Source organism: Chinchilla lanigera, unplaced genomic scaffold (assembly GCF_000276665.1).
Source record: "Chinchilla lanigera isolate Chin_1 unplaced genomic scaffold, ChiLan1.0 scaffold00063, whole genome shotgun sequence".
Lineage (NCBI taxonomy): Eukaryota > Metazoa > Chordata > Mammalia > Rodentia > Chinchillidae > Chinchilla > Chinchilla lanigera.
In genome coordinates, this window is record NW_004955464.1 from 4,571,142 (window position 1) to 4,590,014 (window position 18,873).

At 52.0% G+C, this 18,873-nt stretch overlaps 1 protein-coding gene across 1 annotated transcript; it reads right to left on the minus strand.

Annotated features, from left to right (window-relative positions):
- Nucleotides 1–19: 19 nt before the first annotated feature.
- LOC102025445 (chromosome unknown open reading frame, human C1orf177) lies at nucleotides 20–18,738 on the minus strand. Its single transcript, XM_005398511.2, is given in 11 exon segments — nucleotides 20–761; nucleotides 8,395–8,473; nucleotides 8,476–8,527; nucleotides 11,034–11,159; nucleotides 11,887–12,048; nucleotides 13,933–14,076; nucleotides 14,198–14,335; nucleotides 17,109–17,231; nucleotides 17,356–17,520; nucleotides 17,745–17,832; nucleotides 18,560–18,738. Coding segments are annotated over 11 exon segments (1,206 nt in total). The 5' UTR covers nucleotides 18,616–18,738; the 3' UTR covers nucleotides 20–688.
- Nucleotides 18,739–18,873: the final 135 nt, after the last annotated feature.

The window sequence follows — 18,873 nt, forward strand, 5'->3', positions numbered from 1 at the left end:
AAGTAAGACACACTCAGAAGAAAGTGAAGTATTTTTATTGTTCTGCAGATTTTGTGGCTGAAGCTGTGGGGTCCCAGGATCTTCTCTAGGGATGGCCCACTACCCATCCCAGCCAGTCGCTTACTGATGAGAAACACTGATGAAGAAACTGGATGTGCTCACCAACCGTCCCCCCAGGCCTCTACCCCCAGGCCTGCCTTTGAGCCACACTGGGGGTAGAGCTACCAGCTGTGCCCAATGACTAGACACAGGCAAGAGGCCCCTTGAGCATCCAGAGATCCTGAGAAGGGGTGGGGTATTCTTGCAGTGGCCTAGGGCTACATGTGACATAGGCTACACTCTGCCCCTTCCTTTTGGACTTTAATGAGAGGGAGCCAGCACTCTGGTCTTACAGTAGGAGGGTTATGGGGGTCACCCACACTCCAGTCTGTAGGTTCATCTGCTGTCTGGGCTCCCACATTCGTGTCACTGGCTGGTTGGAATTCCCAGGACAACTGATCTCTTGTAACAGAATGTATCCATCCCCAGCTGTCCCAACAGCTGGTCTATGGCTTCACCAGGGTGACCCCTCCACATCTCTCCCCCTCCCACGCATCAAGTATCTTTCCCCCAAGAATCCCATTCCCATCCTCCCACCACCAGATTTGTCTTTGGGCCTTGGGTTACAGGTTGTTCTTTCCATGAGGCTCTAAGGAGTGGGATCTGAGTTATAATCCACAGCTGGACGGCACTTGCCCTTCGTAACAGGTGTAATCCTTTCCCTTTAAAAAGACAGAAAAAGAAAACATGGATGTGATCCCTTGGAAGGGAGCGGGCTCCCCATCCCAGGGTGGGGGCACCCACACAAGATGAATAGGCACCTACTGGTTGCACTTCCCAGGGTCTTACATTGGATGAGAGCCCAAATTGGTGACTCCAGACCTTTTCCAACAAAGGACCTGATTCTAAGGAGGAGATCTTGTTTCTTTGTGCCTGTTTCAGTTCATCAAAGCTCTCAGATTGGTTTTTAAGAACTTCAATTAAAAATCATAATGTTTGAAAGATCATGCAGCCTGATCTTGGGAAGGCAACCAAGGGCCAGAGAGAGGCAGGAGTGTGCCTGAGGTCACCCTGGAGACCAGCATCAGGGCCAGAATTCAGGCCCAGAGCTCCTGACCTCAATCCCACTTTTCTCTCACTGCTTGGATTCTGTCTTAGGAATAGAACTCTGAGGACTGTGGTCCCTGGTCCCCTGAGCCATTGAAAGGCAGCATTCCCACAGGAAGCGCTGGCTGTGTGCATCAATTCAGCAGCCATTACAGTATACACTTTATGCCGTCATTTGCTGCCTGTCTTCTCCACCATGACAGCAGCATTTGGGCTCTTCCTTGGTATCTGCCCCATGCCTAGCTCATGACCTGGTGCTCAGCAGGTGATCCACAAATATTTGTCAAAGGAAGAAAGGTAAGAAGATGCAAAAGAGGGCCCATAGGGTAAAAGGGGTCTTTCCTGCCATCCACCGGGTCTCCATGGCTTTCACCTCTTCCCTTCTCCCCACGGTCTCCTCTGCCCTTGGCTTGGCCTGAGCCTCATCTCTCACTTGGACCTTATAGGTGACTTCTTTGTCTCTATCCCTCCTAACTCCATTCTCCCACCCAATAATGACACAGAGTAAGTTTTTAAAAACACGAGAGCTACTTCCCATTAAAATCTTTCTGAGCAGAAAAACAGATTTGCAAACACACTTCTGGGTAAAAGGACTTATGCCTAGAGTATCTAAAGAACTCTCAAAACAAGAAACCCATTTTTTTTAAGGTACAGAACATTTGGATACATTTCAACAAAGAAGAGATATGAGGAAGCACAATGTCCCAGGAGACAAAACCCTTCTTCTGCTACATATCAGGAAAAAAAGAGGAACTGGTTTAGATGTCCTGATCCAAAGGTTGAGACAAGAACCCCTGCCAATGGCAGACTTTTCAAAAATATTAGACAGAATGGCTGCTGGATAGCCACCCCGCCTGAGGGCAATAGTAACTGCAGCTATGTTAACAAAAGAAGCTACAAAGCTAACTTTGGGGCAAAAACTAGAAGTCTTGACTCCCCATCATGCCAGAGCTATTCTTGAGACAAAGGGTTACTTGTGATTGACAGGGGAATGGCTAAATAAGTACATACCAGGTCATGCTTCCAGACACCCCTGAGGTTACCCATAAAGACTTGCACTATGCTTAATCCTGCCTCACTGATGCCTACAGGCTCAAAGGGTAGCCACTCTTGTGAACAGGTGACACCCAAGACCTATGCAAACAGGCAAGACATCAGTGACCTGTCCCTCTATGACCCTAAGGAGTGCTGGTTCACTGATAGAAGTAGATTTGCCCAAAAAGACATTGAAAGGCAGGTTATGCAGTTGTCAGTTCACAATAGGTCTTTGGAGCCAGACTCCTTCCCTTTCCCCTGGAGACCTCTTCTCAAAATGCAGAGCTCATAGCCCTTACTCAGGCATTGATATTAGGAAAAGGCAAGGGGCTAAATATTTACACAGACTCCATACCTTACATACCCTACATCCCCATGCAGCAATCTGGAACAAAAGGGGCTTCCTAATTAATAATCACTTATAAAGCACAAGAAAGAAATTCTACAACTCCTAGAGGCAATCTATCTTCCCAAGAAGGTTGCTGTTATTCACTGCAAAGGACACCAAAGAGACGTGTCTAGTCTCCTTGGGAAATCAAAAGGCTGATAGGCATGAAAGGCAGCCTTACAGCTTCTCAAGACCCTGACCTTGTTCCCAGTTCCTGAGGAACTATTAAAATCAGTCTATACCCACTAGGAAGATAAATAGAACTTAGGACAAGAAGGAATTAAAAAGGGACTTTAGTGGTATTTGGAAAACAAACTTCCTCAAGGGACACAATGGAATAATTCTTTCCATATAGGAAGAGATGCTACATTGGAAATGGTCATTCAAATTTTCACAAGACTAGGACTTATAGAAGCAGCCACCCAACAGGACTACAAAGCTTGCCCGATCTGTGCCTACAATAACTCTGATGCCCAGACCACCTCCTTTGCCAGAACTCAAAGGAGAGGAACCTACCCTGGGGAGGACTGGCAATTAGACTTTACCTACACACCATGCAGAGGATGTAAATAGATCCTGATGCCTTTACAGGTTAGAGTGAGGGCGTCTGTACCCATTCAGAGAAGGATATGCAGGTAGTCAAGAGTACTTCTCCAAAAAATCATCCCCTGGCTTGGACTACTCCAGTCCCTTCAGAGTGACAATGGGTCTTCTTTTACCTCTCAAGTAACTCAGTGACCAAGCCTTTAGGAATAAATTACCATCTCATTCTACATGGAGACCTCAGCCCTCTGGAAAGTTGAAAAAGCCAACCAGACCCTAAAGCAAACTCCAGCAAAACTCTGCCAAGAGACTTCTGAGTCTTGCCTCTGATTATTGCCAACAGCCTTCGTGAGGATTCAGAACACCCCAAAATTGGGCTAAATATGAGTCCATTTGAGATGCTATATGGGAGGCCTTTGCTATCTTTTGATATGGTAGCGGACCCAGAGGCCACAAGACTCTTACAGTATCTTATTAATCTGAGCTAACTACAGCAAGCTACCCAACTATTTGGGAACAAAGTCCTGCCAGCTCCTGGCCCAGGAGAACCACCTAGGGTCTGCCCTGGAGACCAAGAGCTCATTAAAACCTGGAAAGGGACTCCTGCAGACCAATTAAAACCAAAGTGGAAAGGCGCTTTTCTCAGTGATCCTTGCCACACCCACTGCAGCAAAAGTGGCAGAGATAGATAATTGGATTCACCTTTCTACAATAAAGCCACCCCCTGCCTGAACTGCCTGAGGGAAAGGACCACCCAAAAGAAGAAAGCTCCTCCTGTGTACCTGTGCAAGATCTGAGGCTCCTTTCCATAAAGCCAGGCTCCAGTACTGCTCTAGATGCAGACAAATAGTCACTAATGACCCCTGAGCCACCATGGCTTAAATGCGCACCTGTATAGGGATTCCTTCATTTAACTGGATCAGTAATATAGGTAATCTTGCTAGGGCTATAGCTCTCAGGTTCTTGGTAGTTTATTTAATAGCCCTCTTCACCGTGCTGTCTTTTCCACAGGAAGCATGGAAATTAAACTCCCTAGAAAACTTCTACTAAATAATAGCACAGAAAAATAATGTCTCCAATTGCTAGATCTGTAATAATCCACCTTTTAAGTCAGACCAGGAAATATTCTGATCTCCTCCTTTTCATATTCAAGCTCTGCCTCCTCCAGGTAATAGTGAAGTTTATCCATTCAAGGCTTCAGGTGATGTCCACTATAGTCCATAATTCTCCTGAAAAATTCATCAAGCTTTCTCCCACTGAATAGGGAGCTCAAGAGTTCTTGACATATAGATATCCTTTTCTCCTTATCTATGGACAGGTATTTTTCCAGCCCAGCTGGTGAGCGCAGCATTCCAAGGTAGTTGGAGAGCACATAATCTCCAGTACATAGGGCTTACAGCCTTTCAGCAGGAAGCAGCTATATGAAGATAGAGACCTCCATTCCCTCAGCATCTCATAAAGAAGCATGGGGGATGTGCCTCTCAGGGGGAAATGAGATAGGGAGATTAGGGTGGGAGAAACTGGCTGAGAAAGTGGGCATGACCTGTCAATCACAGAGACCCAAAACACATGTGCTGAACAGAGTTTCCAAACCCTGCACCTCAGATCAATCAGAAAATACTGTCTTCAATTCTTCATTTATAACTGGCACAAAATCAAGTGGTATTTTGCTAGGGCAGCTGAGGTCTGACTTCAGACTGAGGAATAGAAGATACAAAACCCTCTGCTATTAACTTCATGGCCACTGTAAACTTTCTCAGTGGTCCGTTCTCACTCTGCAGAGCATATTTCTTTTCCACCCTCAATAAATGTAAATCCTTGCTACTTTTCTCACATGTCTTGCTCAATTCTTTGTCCAGGACAACAAGAACCCTGAAAGAATCTGTACAGGACTCTAAAAACCAATAACAAAACTCCTCGCCCTCCTACCCCTGAGCCGTCATTGGAAACCGGGAGAGTCAGATGCTTCTCTATCTTACAAGGACTTTGTGTCCTTCCACCCTATCCTAGGGTGCAGACCCATATGGCTGGGATGTCTGCAAAGGTGAAGGGTGTCAACTACAAAAAATGCAAGAGCTGAGGACAAGGTGGTCATGACCACCTAGTGGCCCGCATCCACCCCGAGAAGGAACATATTATAGAACTGCACCCGGCCCAGCAGATTTTAAAAATGTGCTGCTCCTTTTGTTCTAGGGCAACCTAATCACTCTCTTGACCAGTGCTGACTTCCTTCAGCCAAAGCTGCAACTCAGGTGACTCCACCCTGACTCCATAAAGCTTTGCCTGTGTGATAGGGAGTGTGCCTGCAATAGCTGGCCCCGTCTTGTCTCTGCAGTCTCTGGGTCAGAAGGTCCTGCCATCCATAATGGAATGAATGATCCCCAGCTACTATCAGACAGACCCCGTTCACACACACATGCACGGCATTGTCAGTGCTTTCCTCTTCATGTGAACAAGCAAGTGAAGAAAAGGAACTTGGAAGAACTGGAGACAACGCAGGGAGCCAGGAACATAAGGAAAACTGTAATCCACACCCTGGATAAAAAACACAGTTAATACATGACACAGGACGTGGTGCCGAAAAAAGAACAATCCATAACACAAAAGAGCTCTTGGAAATTAAAAAGTATGATAGACAAAAGTGTAACAGGAAATAGTTGTGATGGAAAACAAGGGCAAGGACATTTGCCAGAAAGAAATAGAACAGAAAAGGCAGAGGTGGAGGATAAGAAAATGAATGAATGTGTATGAGAATGTCAAACCAGAACATCTAGTGCTCATCTACAATGAAGAGAAAACAGAAGAGAGAAAATCCACAAAGACAAAAACTCAAAGTAAAATTTCCATCATAGAAGGTGCTGAGTAGCCAGATGGAAGGAGCCCACCAAGTGCTCAGCACTAGAGAGGAAGAAGCCAACTCCCATCACCATGAGATCAGAGCATAGCGGACAGAGAAAAGCCCCCGAAGCATTCAGAAAGGAAAGTGCAGGTGACATACAAACAACAGAGTCAAAATGTCACTAGACTTCTCCACAACCACTCTGGAGGCTAGAAAGCAAGGAGCAAAGTCTGCAGAATTCCAAAGGAGCCCGGATACAGTGGTGTGTATTATTAATGCCAGCACGTTGGGAGGCTGAGGTAGGAGGATAGCAAGTTCTAGCCCTGGCCTGGAAAATTTAGCAACTTAGATCCCGCCTCAAACTTTTAAAACATTTAGAAAGGCTGGAGATGTAGCTCAGTGCAAAGGCCCTGGATTTAATCCTCACCATTAAAAAAAATTCCAAGGGAAAATTATTCCCACCCTAGAATTTTATTTCCAGCCAAACCATGAACCAGCTGTGCAAGTGAGAAAAGTGCAAAACATTTTCAGGCATGCAATCAATCAAAATCTTTCCTCCCACTGCCCTTTCTCATGAATCCACCAAAACAAGGGAGGAAGTCAAGGAGGAAGAAGACACAACTATCTTGATGAAACAGTTTTTAAGGGGCTGGGGATTTAGCTCAGTGGCAAAGCACCTGCCTGGCAAGCACAAGGTCGTGAGTTCAATTCCTGGTACCGGAAGAAAACCAAAAAAAAAAAAAAAAAAAAAGAAACAGTTTTTAAAATTGTATTCAAAAGCTGCCTCTCCCAGAGTAATCTGCCCCCCAGAATCTGGTTCTGATATTCTCACTGTAATTCCCCAAAACCAAAATGCTCAATTTTAAAGTGCATGTTTATTCACACTTCAAAAGTTCTGAAATTGAGCCAACAGTTGGCTTCATATACCAATAAAATATAGCAGCAGCTAATATTTGCATGTTCTTTATATAGTATGTCATGGTGTTTCAGGCACTTCTGTAATAGGGACTCAGAGCACAGGCCTATAGCTGCCTAATGGGTAACTGGGCCTTGAAACTTGGCCAGATCTCCGATCAGCTCTCTATATCAGGAGCCAGCCCTGAGACACCAATCAATCAGACAAAACCTGGCCAAGCGTGTTTGTCACATAAGGAACATTACAAGGTTTACTGGTCTTAACTTGACCTAGGCCATCTCATCCTCTTTCAAGACTGAGGACCCTGAAATAAGAGTAAATAGCTGGGTGTGGTGGCACAAGCCTGTAATCCCAGCACTCCGGAGACTGAGGCAAGAGGTTCGCTGTGAGTTCAAGGCCAGCCAGAACTACATAAAAAGACCCTGTCCAAAAAAAGACAGAATCTTTCATGCCTACATCTTGTAATCTGAGAACCTACTTTGAAGATAATAATATGCAATATATTAACCATTGTTAGTCTCCTATTATCTTGTTTTGAAATTCTATCATTATTGTTTTTTCTCTTAACTTTCAGAGACATCCAGTTGCCAGCTTTCACTCCTTCCCGTCCAGACCCCCTGGAAGTCTCGAGTCAATGTCCTAAACTCGTAGACACCTCAGATTCCAGGAACAACACAGCCTCACTGCCACCCTAGAACGAGGTCGCCCCCACATGGGAACCGAGGCTTCCCCGGAGCAGGAGTGGCCATCTGTCCATGGGAATTGAGCTGTCCCCTCATGCAGGTGACTCTCTCAGGATCCCCAGAACCAGCCCTGAGACACCAATCAACCAGACCACGACCTGACTGGGATTCCCTACCCTGCAGCTACACGAACTCCCAGCCCTCGCCCTGTTCCGCTTCTCTATACAGCCCAATGCTCCTGTCCGGTCGGCCCCTGGAGGACAGATCTTGAGCCTCTTTCTCTGTCCTTCCCGCCAGGCCACAGTGATGACAGCTCCTCTCCTGCCCTGCACCATGCTCGACTCCTAGACTGGTGTTTTGGGGTAAGTGGTGGAGTCTAGTCGTTGGGCCCTCCCGAGCCAGATCCAGGACTTTTGCCCTAAAACTCTTGTAACACCTCTTATTTTTTAGGTTTAAAATAACCTCCTGAGATGAGTCATGAGCACCAGGGAACAGACTGCATGTGGCAAAGCCAGCCCGGCTGAGCCCGGCCTATGTGGGCTGTGGGTGGAGGACTGAGTTAGAATGAGGACTTTGCCTTACCAAGAGCTTTAGATAGACCGCCTCATTTGCATCCCCTCAGCCATCTGCTCATTTGACAGCTGAAGGGAATGAGGACCAGAGCAGTTAAAGAATATACCCCACCTCACACAGCCCATGGGTGGCACAGGCAGAATCTGAATTGTTCTCTCCACCGCCTCGGCCATTTGGCTGGCATGAGGGGCAGCAGCCAGGAGGGACCCCAGCCCAGCCCAGGCCAGGTCTCCTGTCCTTGCCCTTCTCCTGACACTCTGGCCACACTCACTGCAGGACCCTGTCCCAAGCTGGGTCTGCAGGGTAGTGCTTAGATCCACCCAGGTACAGGGACCGGTACCACTGCCTGTGTCCTTGGTCTCCATCCTCATGATGTTGAGGTAGCGGCCCACCCCTACTGGGTTCTGCACAGGGGGCAGGGGGACAGCAGGGCATCAGCAAGCCTGGTTCACAGACTGAATCTCAGGCCCCCGCCCCTCCCCGGGCTCCTGCCTCTCCCTGGGCTCCTGCCTCCCCCAGCTCTTAGGAGTTGAACTGTGTCTCCCTAGAAGATTTGCTGGAGTCCTGACCCCAGGCCCTTAGAGTGGCAATTACGCGGGAAGAGGGTCACTGCAGATGTAGTTAACAGGATAAGGTCATACTGGAATAGAGCAGAACCCAGGGCCTCACGAATAATAAGCCAGTGCTCTAGCAATGAGCTACACCAAAAGTTGTGACTTGCATCCTTATGAGAAACCCATTCCAGGTGAGGTGGTGCATGCCTGTAGTCTCAGTACTCAGGAGGCTGAGGCAGAAGTATCACCACAAATTCAAGGCCAGCCTGAGCTACATGGTGAATTCAAGCCAGCCTGAACTATATAGCAAGACCCTGTCTCAAAGAAAGGGAGGGGGAGGGAGGCGGGTGGAGGGAGAAGTACTCAGGGAAATCAGCCACACACAGAGGCAGAGATTGGCATGATGCTTTCACACGGCAAGGAAGAAGGAGGAATTCTCCCTACAGGTTTCAGAGGGAAGCTTGGATTTTAGCCTTCCAGCTTCTGGAGCTGTGGGAAGGTTCTTTTCTGTGGTTTTAAGCCACCAAGTGCCTGGCCCCACATAAGGCAGCCTAGGAAACACACCAGACATCTGCTCACAGAGGAGATGTGTAAGGTGACACAGGGAGGGCAGAGTCACAGCAGGACAGGAACTGGCCGTGCAGGACAGGAACTGGCCGTCCAGGACAAGCGATGCGGGAGTGAGGGCCTAGAGTGTAGGCCAGCATCCCGCTGACCACCTTCTGTCTGGGGGCGCCCCCTACTGGGGGCATCCCGCCACTGAAACCCAGCCCTTACCTTGGCTCTTCCTATTGCAGGTGGCCAGCCTTGTGGTGCAATGTGGACCCTGGTCCTAGTCCAAAAACCTTATTTTCTTTTTCCCTTCAGTATGCAGAACTGAACCCAGCTGTGCTCCTCCACTGAACTATACCCCCAGCCCTTTTTATTCTGAAACAGGGCTTCACTAAGTTGCCCAGGCTGGCCTCAAACTTGTGATTCTTCTGCCTCAGCCTCCAGAGGAGCTGGGATCACAGGTGTGTGCCACCACACCTGGTTAATCTAAACATGTTACTTGGGGCCCCTAGGGTGCATATTGGGGCAGGAGGCAGAGACTGGGTAAATTACAAGAGAGATGTACCTGGGGAAACCAGGAGAGACCTTGAAAATAGAAAGCTGTTCAAACCAGGCCAAACTCCTACGTGCTCCTGGAGTCGGGGCAGGGCTACCTATCGGGGACACCTGCAGGGATCCTGGGGGGCTGGGAATGTGCCCACCATGCTCTCGAGGAGAGGGCCATTTTGTGTCCATTTATGGAGCTGTTCGTTTATGATTTCCACACCTTTCTGTGTGATTATTAGATTCCATTGCAAAGTGCACCTAAAAACTGAGGAGGGCTGGGCAGAGTGCCACGCACTTGTAATCAGAATGGCAAGTCTGAGCCCAGCCTACACAGTTTAGTAAGACCCTGTCTCAAAATGAAATTATAGAAAGGACTGGGGATGTAGCCTCATGCTAGAGCTCTTTCCCAGCATATGGGAGCCCCTGGGTTCCATCCCCAGTACTGCAAGATCTAAACTTAAAAAGAAAATAGACTGAAGGGGCAGGTGCAAGGAAGAGGATGAGGTCTGAGCCCACGGCCAGCTGCGTCTATGGAGGAGGCAGACACACAGAACCCAAGAACTGAGCTAAGAACACCAACAGCCTGAAGGTCACATAACACACAGGGGACAGGGAAGAGGGCAGAGGAAGAAGGGGGCAGAAGAGGGACTGGCTCAGCCAGGGGTGAGACATGGCCAGTACCCCGCCTGTCCCAGAGGACCCAAGACAAGGCAAAAAGGAGGAGGGCAGGGACTTCTTTGGGACAATAAGAGAATGGCTGTGATATATCACTTGGCCAACTGCTTCATACAGTGTGGTCCCTGGAACAGCACAGTCACCATCGTCACCAGCTGAGCATGGGGACCCATCCATGCCTGCAATCCCAGCACATGGGAGGCTGAGACAGGAGGATGCTAAGTTTGAAGCTGGCCTGAGCTACGTAGCAAGTTTGAGGTTAGCAGGGGCTGTGTAGTGAGGCCTTGTCTCAAAAAAAAAAAGAAAAAAAAGAAATGCAAATTCTCAGCCCTCTCCCAGGCCTACTGTGTCAGAATTCCTGGCACGACCCAGTGATCTGTGTGTTAACAACCCTCCAGTGATGCTGACACCTACTCAAGTTGGAAAATCGATGCCTTGGAGAACTACACCAGCAAGAGCATCCAAGAAGAAAGCGAGGTGGCGCCTGACTCCCTCCAAGCTTTGGTGCCCAGGGGCAAGAAGGGAGGAGGCTGTCGGTAGAGGAAGAAGAGTTCCCTGCCATCCCACACCGTGACCCACTCACCCAGATCTCTGGAACTGTCTGGCATGCCTTTACGCCTGAGCGCTCTGAGGCCAAGGGGAATGGTGGCGGGTTCACATGTTTGCATGCTGTCTCCTGGGGAAGCCAGGTACCTGGACCAGAAGTAGCCTAAGGGGAAGGAAGGAAAGTGGAAAGGCCCCAGCAGCAGTGGCCAACATAGCAGGGCTGGGTCTTAAGGCAAGTGTCCTCGTGACCCATGCCACCACTCTATGCCCTGCCAGAGAGATGCCTCTTTTCAGGTCCCCGAGGGCCCTCATGGTTGGGTGGGTTGGGAGACACGCTCCACACAGCAGCCTGGGAGTGACATTCCTCCCCAGTGCCCCCTCCAGGCCTCAATGTCCTTTTGTGAATTGGAAATTGGAATCTCTCCTTGTGGGGAAGGGTTGGAAAGTGGCCAGCAGGCGTCCGGAAGGTTGGTACCCTGTTCCTTCCTCTCTTGCCCCAGGGAACCTGACCAGAGAGGCCCAGGGCCTGGTCAAAGTATGGCTGCTCCCTCCCTCCTGTGGAGGGCACGGCCTTGGCCCACCACTCCCTGGCCCGAGCAGGTGGCAGACCTCAGAACGCCAGCCCCCTCTGTCCTGGCTGGGTCTCCCCTTGCCCTCTTCCCAGTTCCTGAGGGCACTGGCAAAACATCCTTGGATGCAGGCACCATGCTATAGGAGCCCCATCTAATTCCCACCCTGATCCTGCTATGCTGAGGTCAGATGAGGCTTGCCCAGAGGGACTGGTAAGTGCAAGACCATGACTGGAAAGCCGGGGGGCCTGATAGCACCCTCCTCGCCCCGCCCAAAGGACAGCTGCCTTCTGAGCATGGTGGATTGACAGGCATACTGACTAGTTTCCGGGGACACTGGCTAAGAGGGGACCAGTTAATCCTCTCTGGGGAAGGGTCCGGATTTCGGGGAAGCTTTGAAAAAACCCCATGCTTCTTCTTGTAACGTGAGTTAAGTTCCTCCACAAAACTCTGGAAATTCATCAGTTCCCTGGGCTTTTTTTTCTGAAAAGCAGAAAGAAAGAGGTGTTCAGCCAGGGAACTCAAGAGACCCCTTTCTCAATGCTCCCCAGCAGTCTGAGTGACAAGGACAAGGAGGTCTCACCCACGACCCTGCCCGAGCAATGTCCCCTGGCAGCTGGATGGAGGTGAAGGCACTAACGCCCATCCACCGGCAGGTTGGGCAGGGGAGGGGCAGTCAGTGCTGTACCCATTCCTTCTATCTTCCCCTTGATCATTGGACATTATCAAGTCAGGCACTGTTCTAGGTTCAAATAAGGAAAAGCCAGGGTGAGTGGTAGAACACAGGGGATTCCTAACAGAGTGAAACTATTCCGTAAGATAACACAGTGGGGGATACAATCACACATCTGTCGAAATCCACAGAATAAACACCACCAAGAGTCAACCCCCTTATAAATTACAGACTTGGTGCGACAGTATAGTGTCACTGTGAGTCCTGTGGCCAGAACAAATGCACCCCTCTGGTGGGGAATGTAGACAGTGGGGGTGCCTGTGTGGTGGGGGAAGCAGAGGTAATAGAAACTCTCTGTACTTGCCTCTCAATGTTACTGTGAACCTAAAGTTACCCTAAATATTCTATTACAACAAACAAAATGACTGCTCACTTGGAGGGGGTGCTGCCTGTGGAGGGTCCTTGGGGCTCCTGCTGCACTGAGCAGGATGGTGATTTTTGTGGCTGATCACTGGGAGGTCTAGGAGGTCCCAGGGGAGCAGCCGGATCACAAGGCACAGGCTTGTACCTAAACGTCCCCCAAGCCCTCATGCACTCAGAGGCGGGCCTTTGGGGAGATGACTGGTTTATGACGGTGTTAGACTCAGTGGTGGGTGAGTTTATAGCTAAACGTGATTTGGGAGGTGAAGCCTGGTGGAGGAGGAGGGTCACCAGAGGCGTGGCCTGGAAGGGTCTGTCTCCTCCTCCCTTCATCTCTGTCCTTCCTGCTGCCCTGCCATGAGCTGTTTCTCCTCTGCCATACCACCCTGCCTTGGTGCCAGGGGATTATAACTGGAATCTCTGCAAACTCTGAGCCCAAATAAACCTCTCCTGATTTAAGCTGTGTATCAAATCTTTTGTCCCAGCAACAAGGAAGTACCTACCATGACTCCCACCATGTGGCCCCAAAGTGTTTTTTGCATTAGCCCCCACCCCACCCCCAGCTCTCCTGACATCTTCTGCCGCCGCATCTGTCACCTGCTAACACTCCAGAGTTATTTTTTGAACTCATTGGTGGCCGTTTCTCATTTGTTAGAATGTGAGTTCCGTGGGGCCGGTCCTCTCTCCCCTTGGACTATTAGCGAACCTGATCATACAGGAGTCCATGAGGGGACAGAATACACGGGTAATTAGGAAAATTCTGAGTCCCAGCTGTGAGCAGGAAGAAAGCAAAGTGCAGCAAGCTCTGCAATCACACAACAGGAACTCAGTGGAGGCAGGAAAGGAGGCCAGGGAGCTAAAACTACGTTTCCCGTCCCACCCCTCCCGGCCTCTGCCTTGTTTAACAGAGCACTGCCGCGAAGCAGCCCCCCTGGCCTTGGAGGTGCCTCCCAGACAGCAGGACACCCATGCCTGTGTCCTCAAGGTCCCCGAAGGCCCCATGGCCAGTGTCCTCTCAGCTCTGCCATCATGGGCCATCCACACCCCTAGCCCAGTATGTGCTGGCCCAGGGAGCTGGCCAAGGAGTTGGACATAGGCCCTCGGGCTCTGCCTCTGCTATCCTGCGCGTCTCAGTTTCCTCATCTGATACGGGAGCCATAGTCACCCTGGCAGGAGCTGATGGCAGCACCTAGCACATGGAGTGGTGTTGCTGGGGTTGATCAGTGTCATCTCCCATCTTGCTGGGGATGCCCCCGAAGCCCCCAGGTGCACACCTGCTCAGAGTAATGTCCATAAGGCAGGGGCTTGCTTCTGTCACCGGAGAAAATGTCATAGGGCCCTCGGGTGCCCGCAGAGCGAGCCAGGTACTCGTCGATGCTGCTTTTGATGGAGTAGGTGTTGGGCCCCAGGCCGCTCCCCTACAGCACAGCAGAGGGTAGTGCTGAGGCAGGTCCACCACCCTCCTGAGGCCTCAGTGTTCCCTCTTCCTGGGCGTCTCCGTCCGGAGGGTGTAAGAAACCCTGGCCAGGCAAGGGATACCTGATGAGACTGGGGATGAGGCTTGTTGGACATCTTGCACATGAGGCCCTCGGCGTGGGACCGGTTCCAGGCCTTCTCCTCCAGCTGTGTGTATGGGTTGCCCTTCTCCCCATAATTCCCAGGGCCTGGATAGTAGTTCTGTGGGCAGAAGGTGGAGACATGAAGGCCATCAGTCCAAGCCTTTGTGCTGGCTGATCTGAGGAAGCCCTAACACACAACACTGTCACCTGGGAGCCTCCGCCGCCACTCACACCTTCACCCGCGAACTCAGCTTCTTCACCAGGCCCACTGCTCGCTTCCTTCACCCCATACCACTGCCAGGGCATGGGCCATTCCACCCGACCTCCCAGCAGCTGCCTGTGCTGTTCCCACCACCTGGAAGGCCCTCGCCCTTGTTGCTGTAGAAAGCTCCACAAACCCTGCAGAGCCAGCTCCAACACCCCTGTCCTGGGAACGAAACCTTTCCTCCCCAGCAGCATGGGAGTCTCCATCCCATGGCCATAGTAGCTCCGTCTTCTATCCCTGCGGCCCCATGCACAGCCTTCTGTGGGTGGACAGTGCTAGGGTACAGAGGAACCCAGACCCTTGTATTGATCCTGGCTCTGGGGCTCCCTAACTAGGAGTGAGTGGGGTGCCAGGAGGAAAGGAAGAGCTGGGCCTGACCCCCAGGGCAGCATACGGTCTTTGTAGCTGGAGGGAGGATAGCCACTGTGAGGTGTCTCAGGTGCACCAATCAGCCACGTGGGGTCACTGCTGCTCCACAGATGGCTCAGCTCTGCCCACCTTGACCTGGAACCGGGTCCTGGGGAAGCCAAGCCAGCCAGGGACCTTGCTGGGGAAGCCAGCCTGCAGGGACATCAGGCTCACTTGTCCCCAGGGGAGCAGACTAAGGCTTGCCTGCTGCAGGGCTCCCTGCGCCCTGGTGGGTTTTAGAGCAACCCCAAAGTAGGGAGCTGGGCCTCTAAATCATGTACTGGCTCTATCCTGGTCCTGATGGCAACCAGATGAGACCAAGTCACCGCCATCTGGTGTGTGTATGTGTGTATGTGTGTGTGTGTGTGTGTGTGTGTGTGTGTATGTGTGTGAGAAACAGGATCTTATTATGTAGTTCAGGCCAGCCTTGACCTCACTAGTCGCCTCACTGGCCTCAGACTCGCACCCATCCTGCCTCAGCCTCCCACGAGCTAGGATTACAGGCGTGGGCAACCACATCCAGCTCACCACTCATAATGAACACATGGGTTTCAGACAGCCAAACCACACTCCCACCTCCAGAAAAGAGCAACACAGGCTTCCAGCTCCAAAACTCACGTTCCTTCTGAGCCTGTGGAGTTTGCCAGGTGCCAGAGTGGGCAGATGGAGAACGCCTCGGGTCCTGGAGTGACCCCTGCATTGGGAATTATGGACGGCACTGAGGCCATCAGTACTGGGCATGTTGTCGACACAATCTCATGTCTGCCTTAAGACTTTCAAGTTCAAACTGGACGTGGTGGCACACGCTTGTAATCCCAGCACTCTGGAGGCTGAGGCAGGAGGATCGCCACAAGTCCAAGGCCAGCCTGGGCTACATAAGTTAAGTTCAAGGCCAGCCTGGGCTACATAGCGGACTCTGCCTCAAAGACTTTCAAGTTCAGAGGTTTAGCATTGAACTTGGGCTCATGGGAAAGCTCACAATTCTAAGAGAATTCAGCCATGGTGGAGCTTCTGGGACCCAGCGAGGAATGACTGATTTGGGGGAGAGGATGAAGGAATGGTCAGTCACTTGGAAGCTTTTTTTAAAAGTTAAACCTTGGTGACTGAGACAGATCCCTAAAAATGGCTATAGGAGTAGGTGAAGAGGTCCCCCCGGCAGAAAAAGCAAAGATGGTGCCGCAGTGCTTGGGGGCTGGGGACACAGGAGGGAGACGGTGGTCAACTTGTCCCCCCAACTTCTCTGCCACCAGCTGGGCCGAGCTCTAACATTAGACCCTGTCCTCTATACTAAGGAACAAACACAAGAGCTAAACGTGCTCAGCCTCTCGGGAATGCACCGCGGCTCTGGACTGGGTGCCTCGGTTTCCAATCCTGCTGCGGCCACTTGGTAGCCCTGTGACCCGACCCTGAGGTCACTCACCCTCTGACCTCCAGCTGTGTCATCTGCAAAGTGGACACAATGGCAGTGCCTACGTCAGAGGCTGTCGTAAGGGTGCAGCGCTGCGTGTGGCATGCTCTGCTGAGTGCCAGCAATGAACACTTCAGCCAGGAAGTAAGGATGCTCCGAGCGTCCCTCTTCCCAGGTGCGGTTTCAGCTGCAGCACCTGAAGATGCACCTGCTCCCCAAGCCGGCGATGAGCAGCCTCCCGCCCTCACAGGTTTCCTGGCAGTAAGACGGGGAGGGGGCTCTGGGGATGAACGCTGCCCCCTGCCTGCCAGCCTGCTTGGAAAAGCATCTCAGGTCTTGGCCTTGCTGGTCCCAAGCCTGGACACCGCAACCCAGATACTGAGAGTCGGTGGCTCAAAGCTGCCGCTCAGGACCTGCAGGGTTTGCTCGAGCCACAGCTCCCCCAGAGGCCTTTCCGGACTGCATGCTGCAGACTGCCCCGTGGCACTCCCTGTCCCTCCGCTGTGTCACTGTCCTCGAAGCTCTGATTATGTATGCATTTCCTTCTTGGTGCCTTTGTCTCTACCACTAGGATATTCACTCTGCAAGAGCAGGGACCTCACCCACGCCTAGACAGTCCATGGCACTTCATAGGTATTCAGTTACTACCTCCCAGGTGGCGGGATAGGTAGAGGAACCTGTCCAGCACCTAATACATGCTGGGCTTCCTGCTGGAGACGCAGAGAGGATCAGACCCATCCCTGCTGGAGCACGCAGCAGCCAAGGATGGAGGGGCTTCGGGGCACACTCGGGGGCCACTCTGCCACCTACCCCCACGAGACCTGAGAAGCGGGTCTCCCCGGAGCTTAGCAGCCCCCGCGTGCTGCTTGGCTTCTGCTGCAGCTCTTCCAGGAAGTCTTTGAGGTTGTAGGAGCCAGGCCCCAGCTTCTGCGCCTGCCCAGGGAGAAGGAACGAAAGATGCAAACTGCAAACGCAAGAATGTCCACGCAGGAGGGAGCTGGGGTGATGGTGCTCCTTCGGGGACCCCCTGCACCTGGGAGGACACCAAGGGCCTCACCTGCAGCCGTCTTTCTTTCAAGAGGGCCTCGTACCGGAAGTGGGGCAGCTGGGTGAGCCGGGCTGCTTCCTGGGCCCGGGCCCAGCCTGTGCCCACCTCCTTCTTCAGCTTCTTCTTGCTGAAGCAGGTCTCCCTGCAGCTGTAGGTCCCAGGGCCTATGTGGGACTGAGTGGGAGCACAGTCAGAGCCGGGCCAGCCACTCCAGCCAGGCCACCCCGGGGCAAGTGCTCTCGGAGCTACCCTGGCCCTGGGGTGGGGGCCAGGCAATGCTCCCACACTGAGATCGAGAGGCAGTCGTGAGCTCCTCCTCACTGGCCCCGTCACAGCTCGGGGAGGGACAGTCACTCATTCAGAGCAGAGCAGAGACGGCAGAAAGCTCGCACACCCACCACCTCCACAGAATGACTCCGGGAGTACGGGGCCTCCGTGAAGGTGCTGCACTTCTTCTGGTTGGGATAAACGGCGGAGACATCAAACCTAGGAGGACAGAGGCCCGATGGGAGCCCAGCGCCTGACTCCTGGCCAGGGCTTGGGCAGCCCAGGGTGGAAGAGTGGGTGTCCCATGGGAGAAGACTTTGGCCCCGGAAGGATAAACAGCAGGGCTGCAGTGGCTGTGACCCAACAAGCCTCCGTCCCACCCACCAGCACCTGCTCCAGCTTGGTTTTTCTCCAAATCCCTGATTACTACCAGCGGATCCTGTTATATGTACGCGGAGGCCGTAAGTAACAGCCACCTATTCAATCATTATCCGATGCCTCCGCCCATAAGAATGTCAGTTCCCTGAGGTCAGGGTTTTGGCTTTCTCCTCTGTTGTTTGGATCTGGCACATAGTAGGTGCTCAGGAAATGGCTTCCGGAACTTACTAAAGGAAGCAGAAACTAGGCATGGCAGCAGGAGCCTATAATCCTAGCACTCAGGGAGGCTGAGGCAGGAGGACTGAGACCAAGCTGGGCAATTTATCCATTTAACAAGACCCTGTCCCAAAATTTAATAAATATATAAAGGGCTGGGAATGTAGCTCAGGGTGAAGGCCTTGGGCTCAATCCTCAGCATCACTGGAAAAAGAAAAAAGAATGCAGGAGGGGAAAAGGGCCTGGAAGCGGGTACAGCCGGAGTGAGCTGGAGGGGAATCCTGCCTCTTTCAGCCTCAGAGAGGAGCTGGGGGTGGCAGCAGGGCGACAGCCTGGGTGCAGAGGGCCCCACCTGTGGCTCTGCACCCCAAAGGGCGCCCCTCGGAACCACTTGGTAGCGACCGACATGGTGCTCGCACCCTCTGAGCGGCGAGGTCCCCCGGGAGCCAGGGTGGCGCTCCTGTCACCGCGGCCTCTCCAGTCTGCACCCCGCTGGCTACCGCCACCCGCCCCCGGCTGCCACGGCAACCAGGCCCTGTGACCCGGGGCGCCGCCTACCCGCTTCTCATTGTTCGGTTTTCCACGCCGGGCCAGGGATCTTTCGTGACCCCAGCTGGCGCGACGGCGCCCCCTGGTGCTCATGTGGAGCCTTCGGCCGAGCTCGAT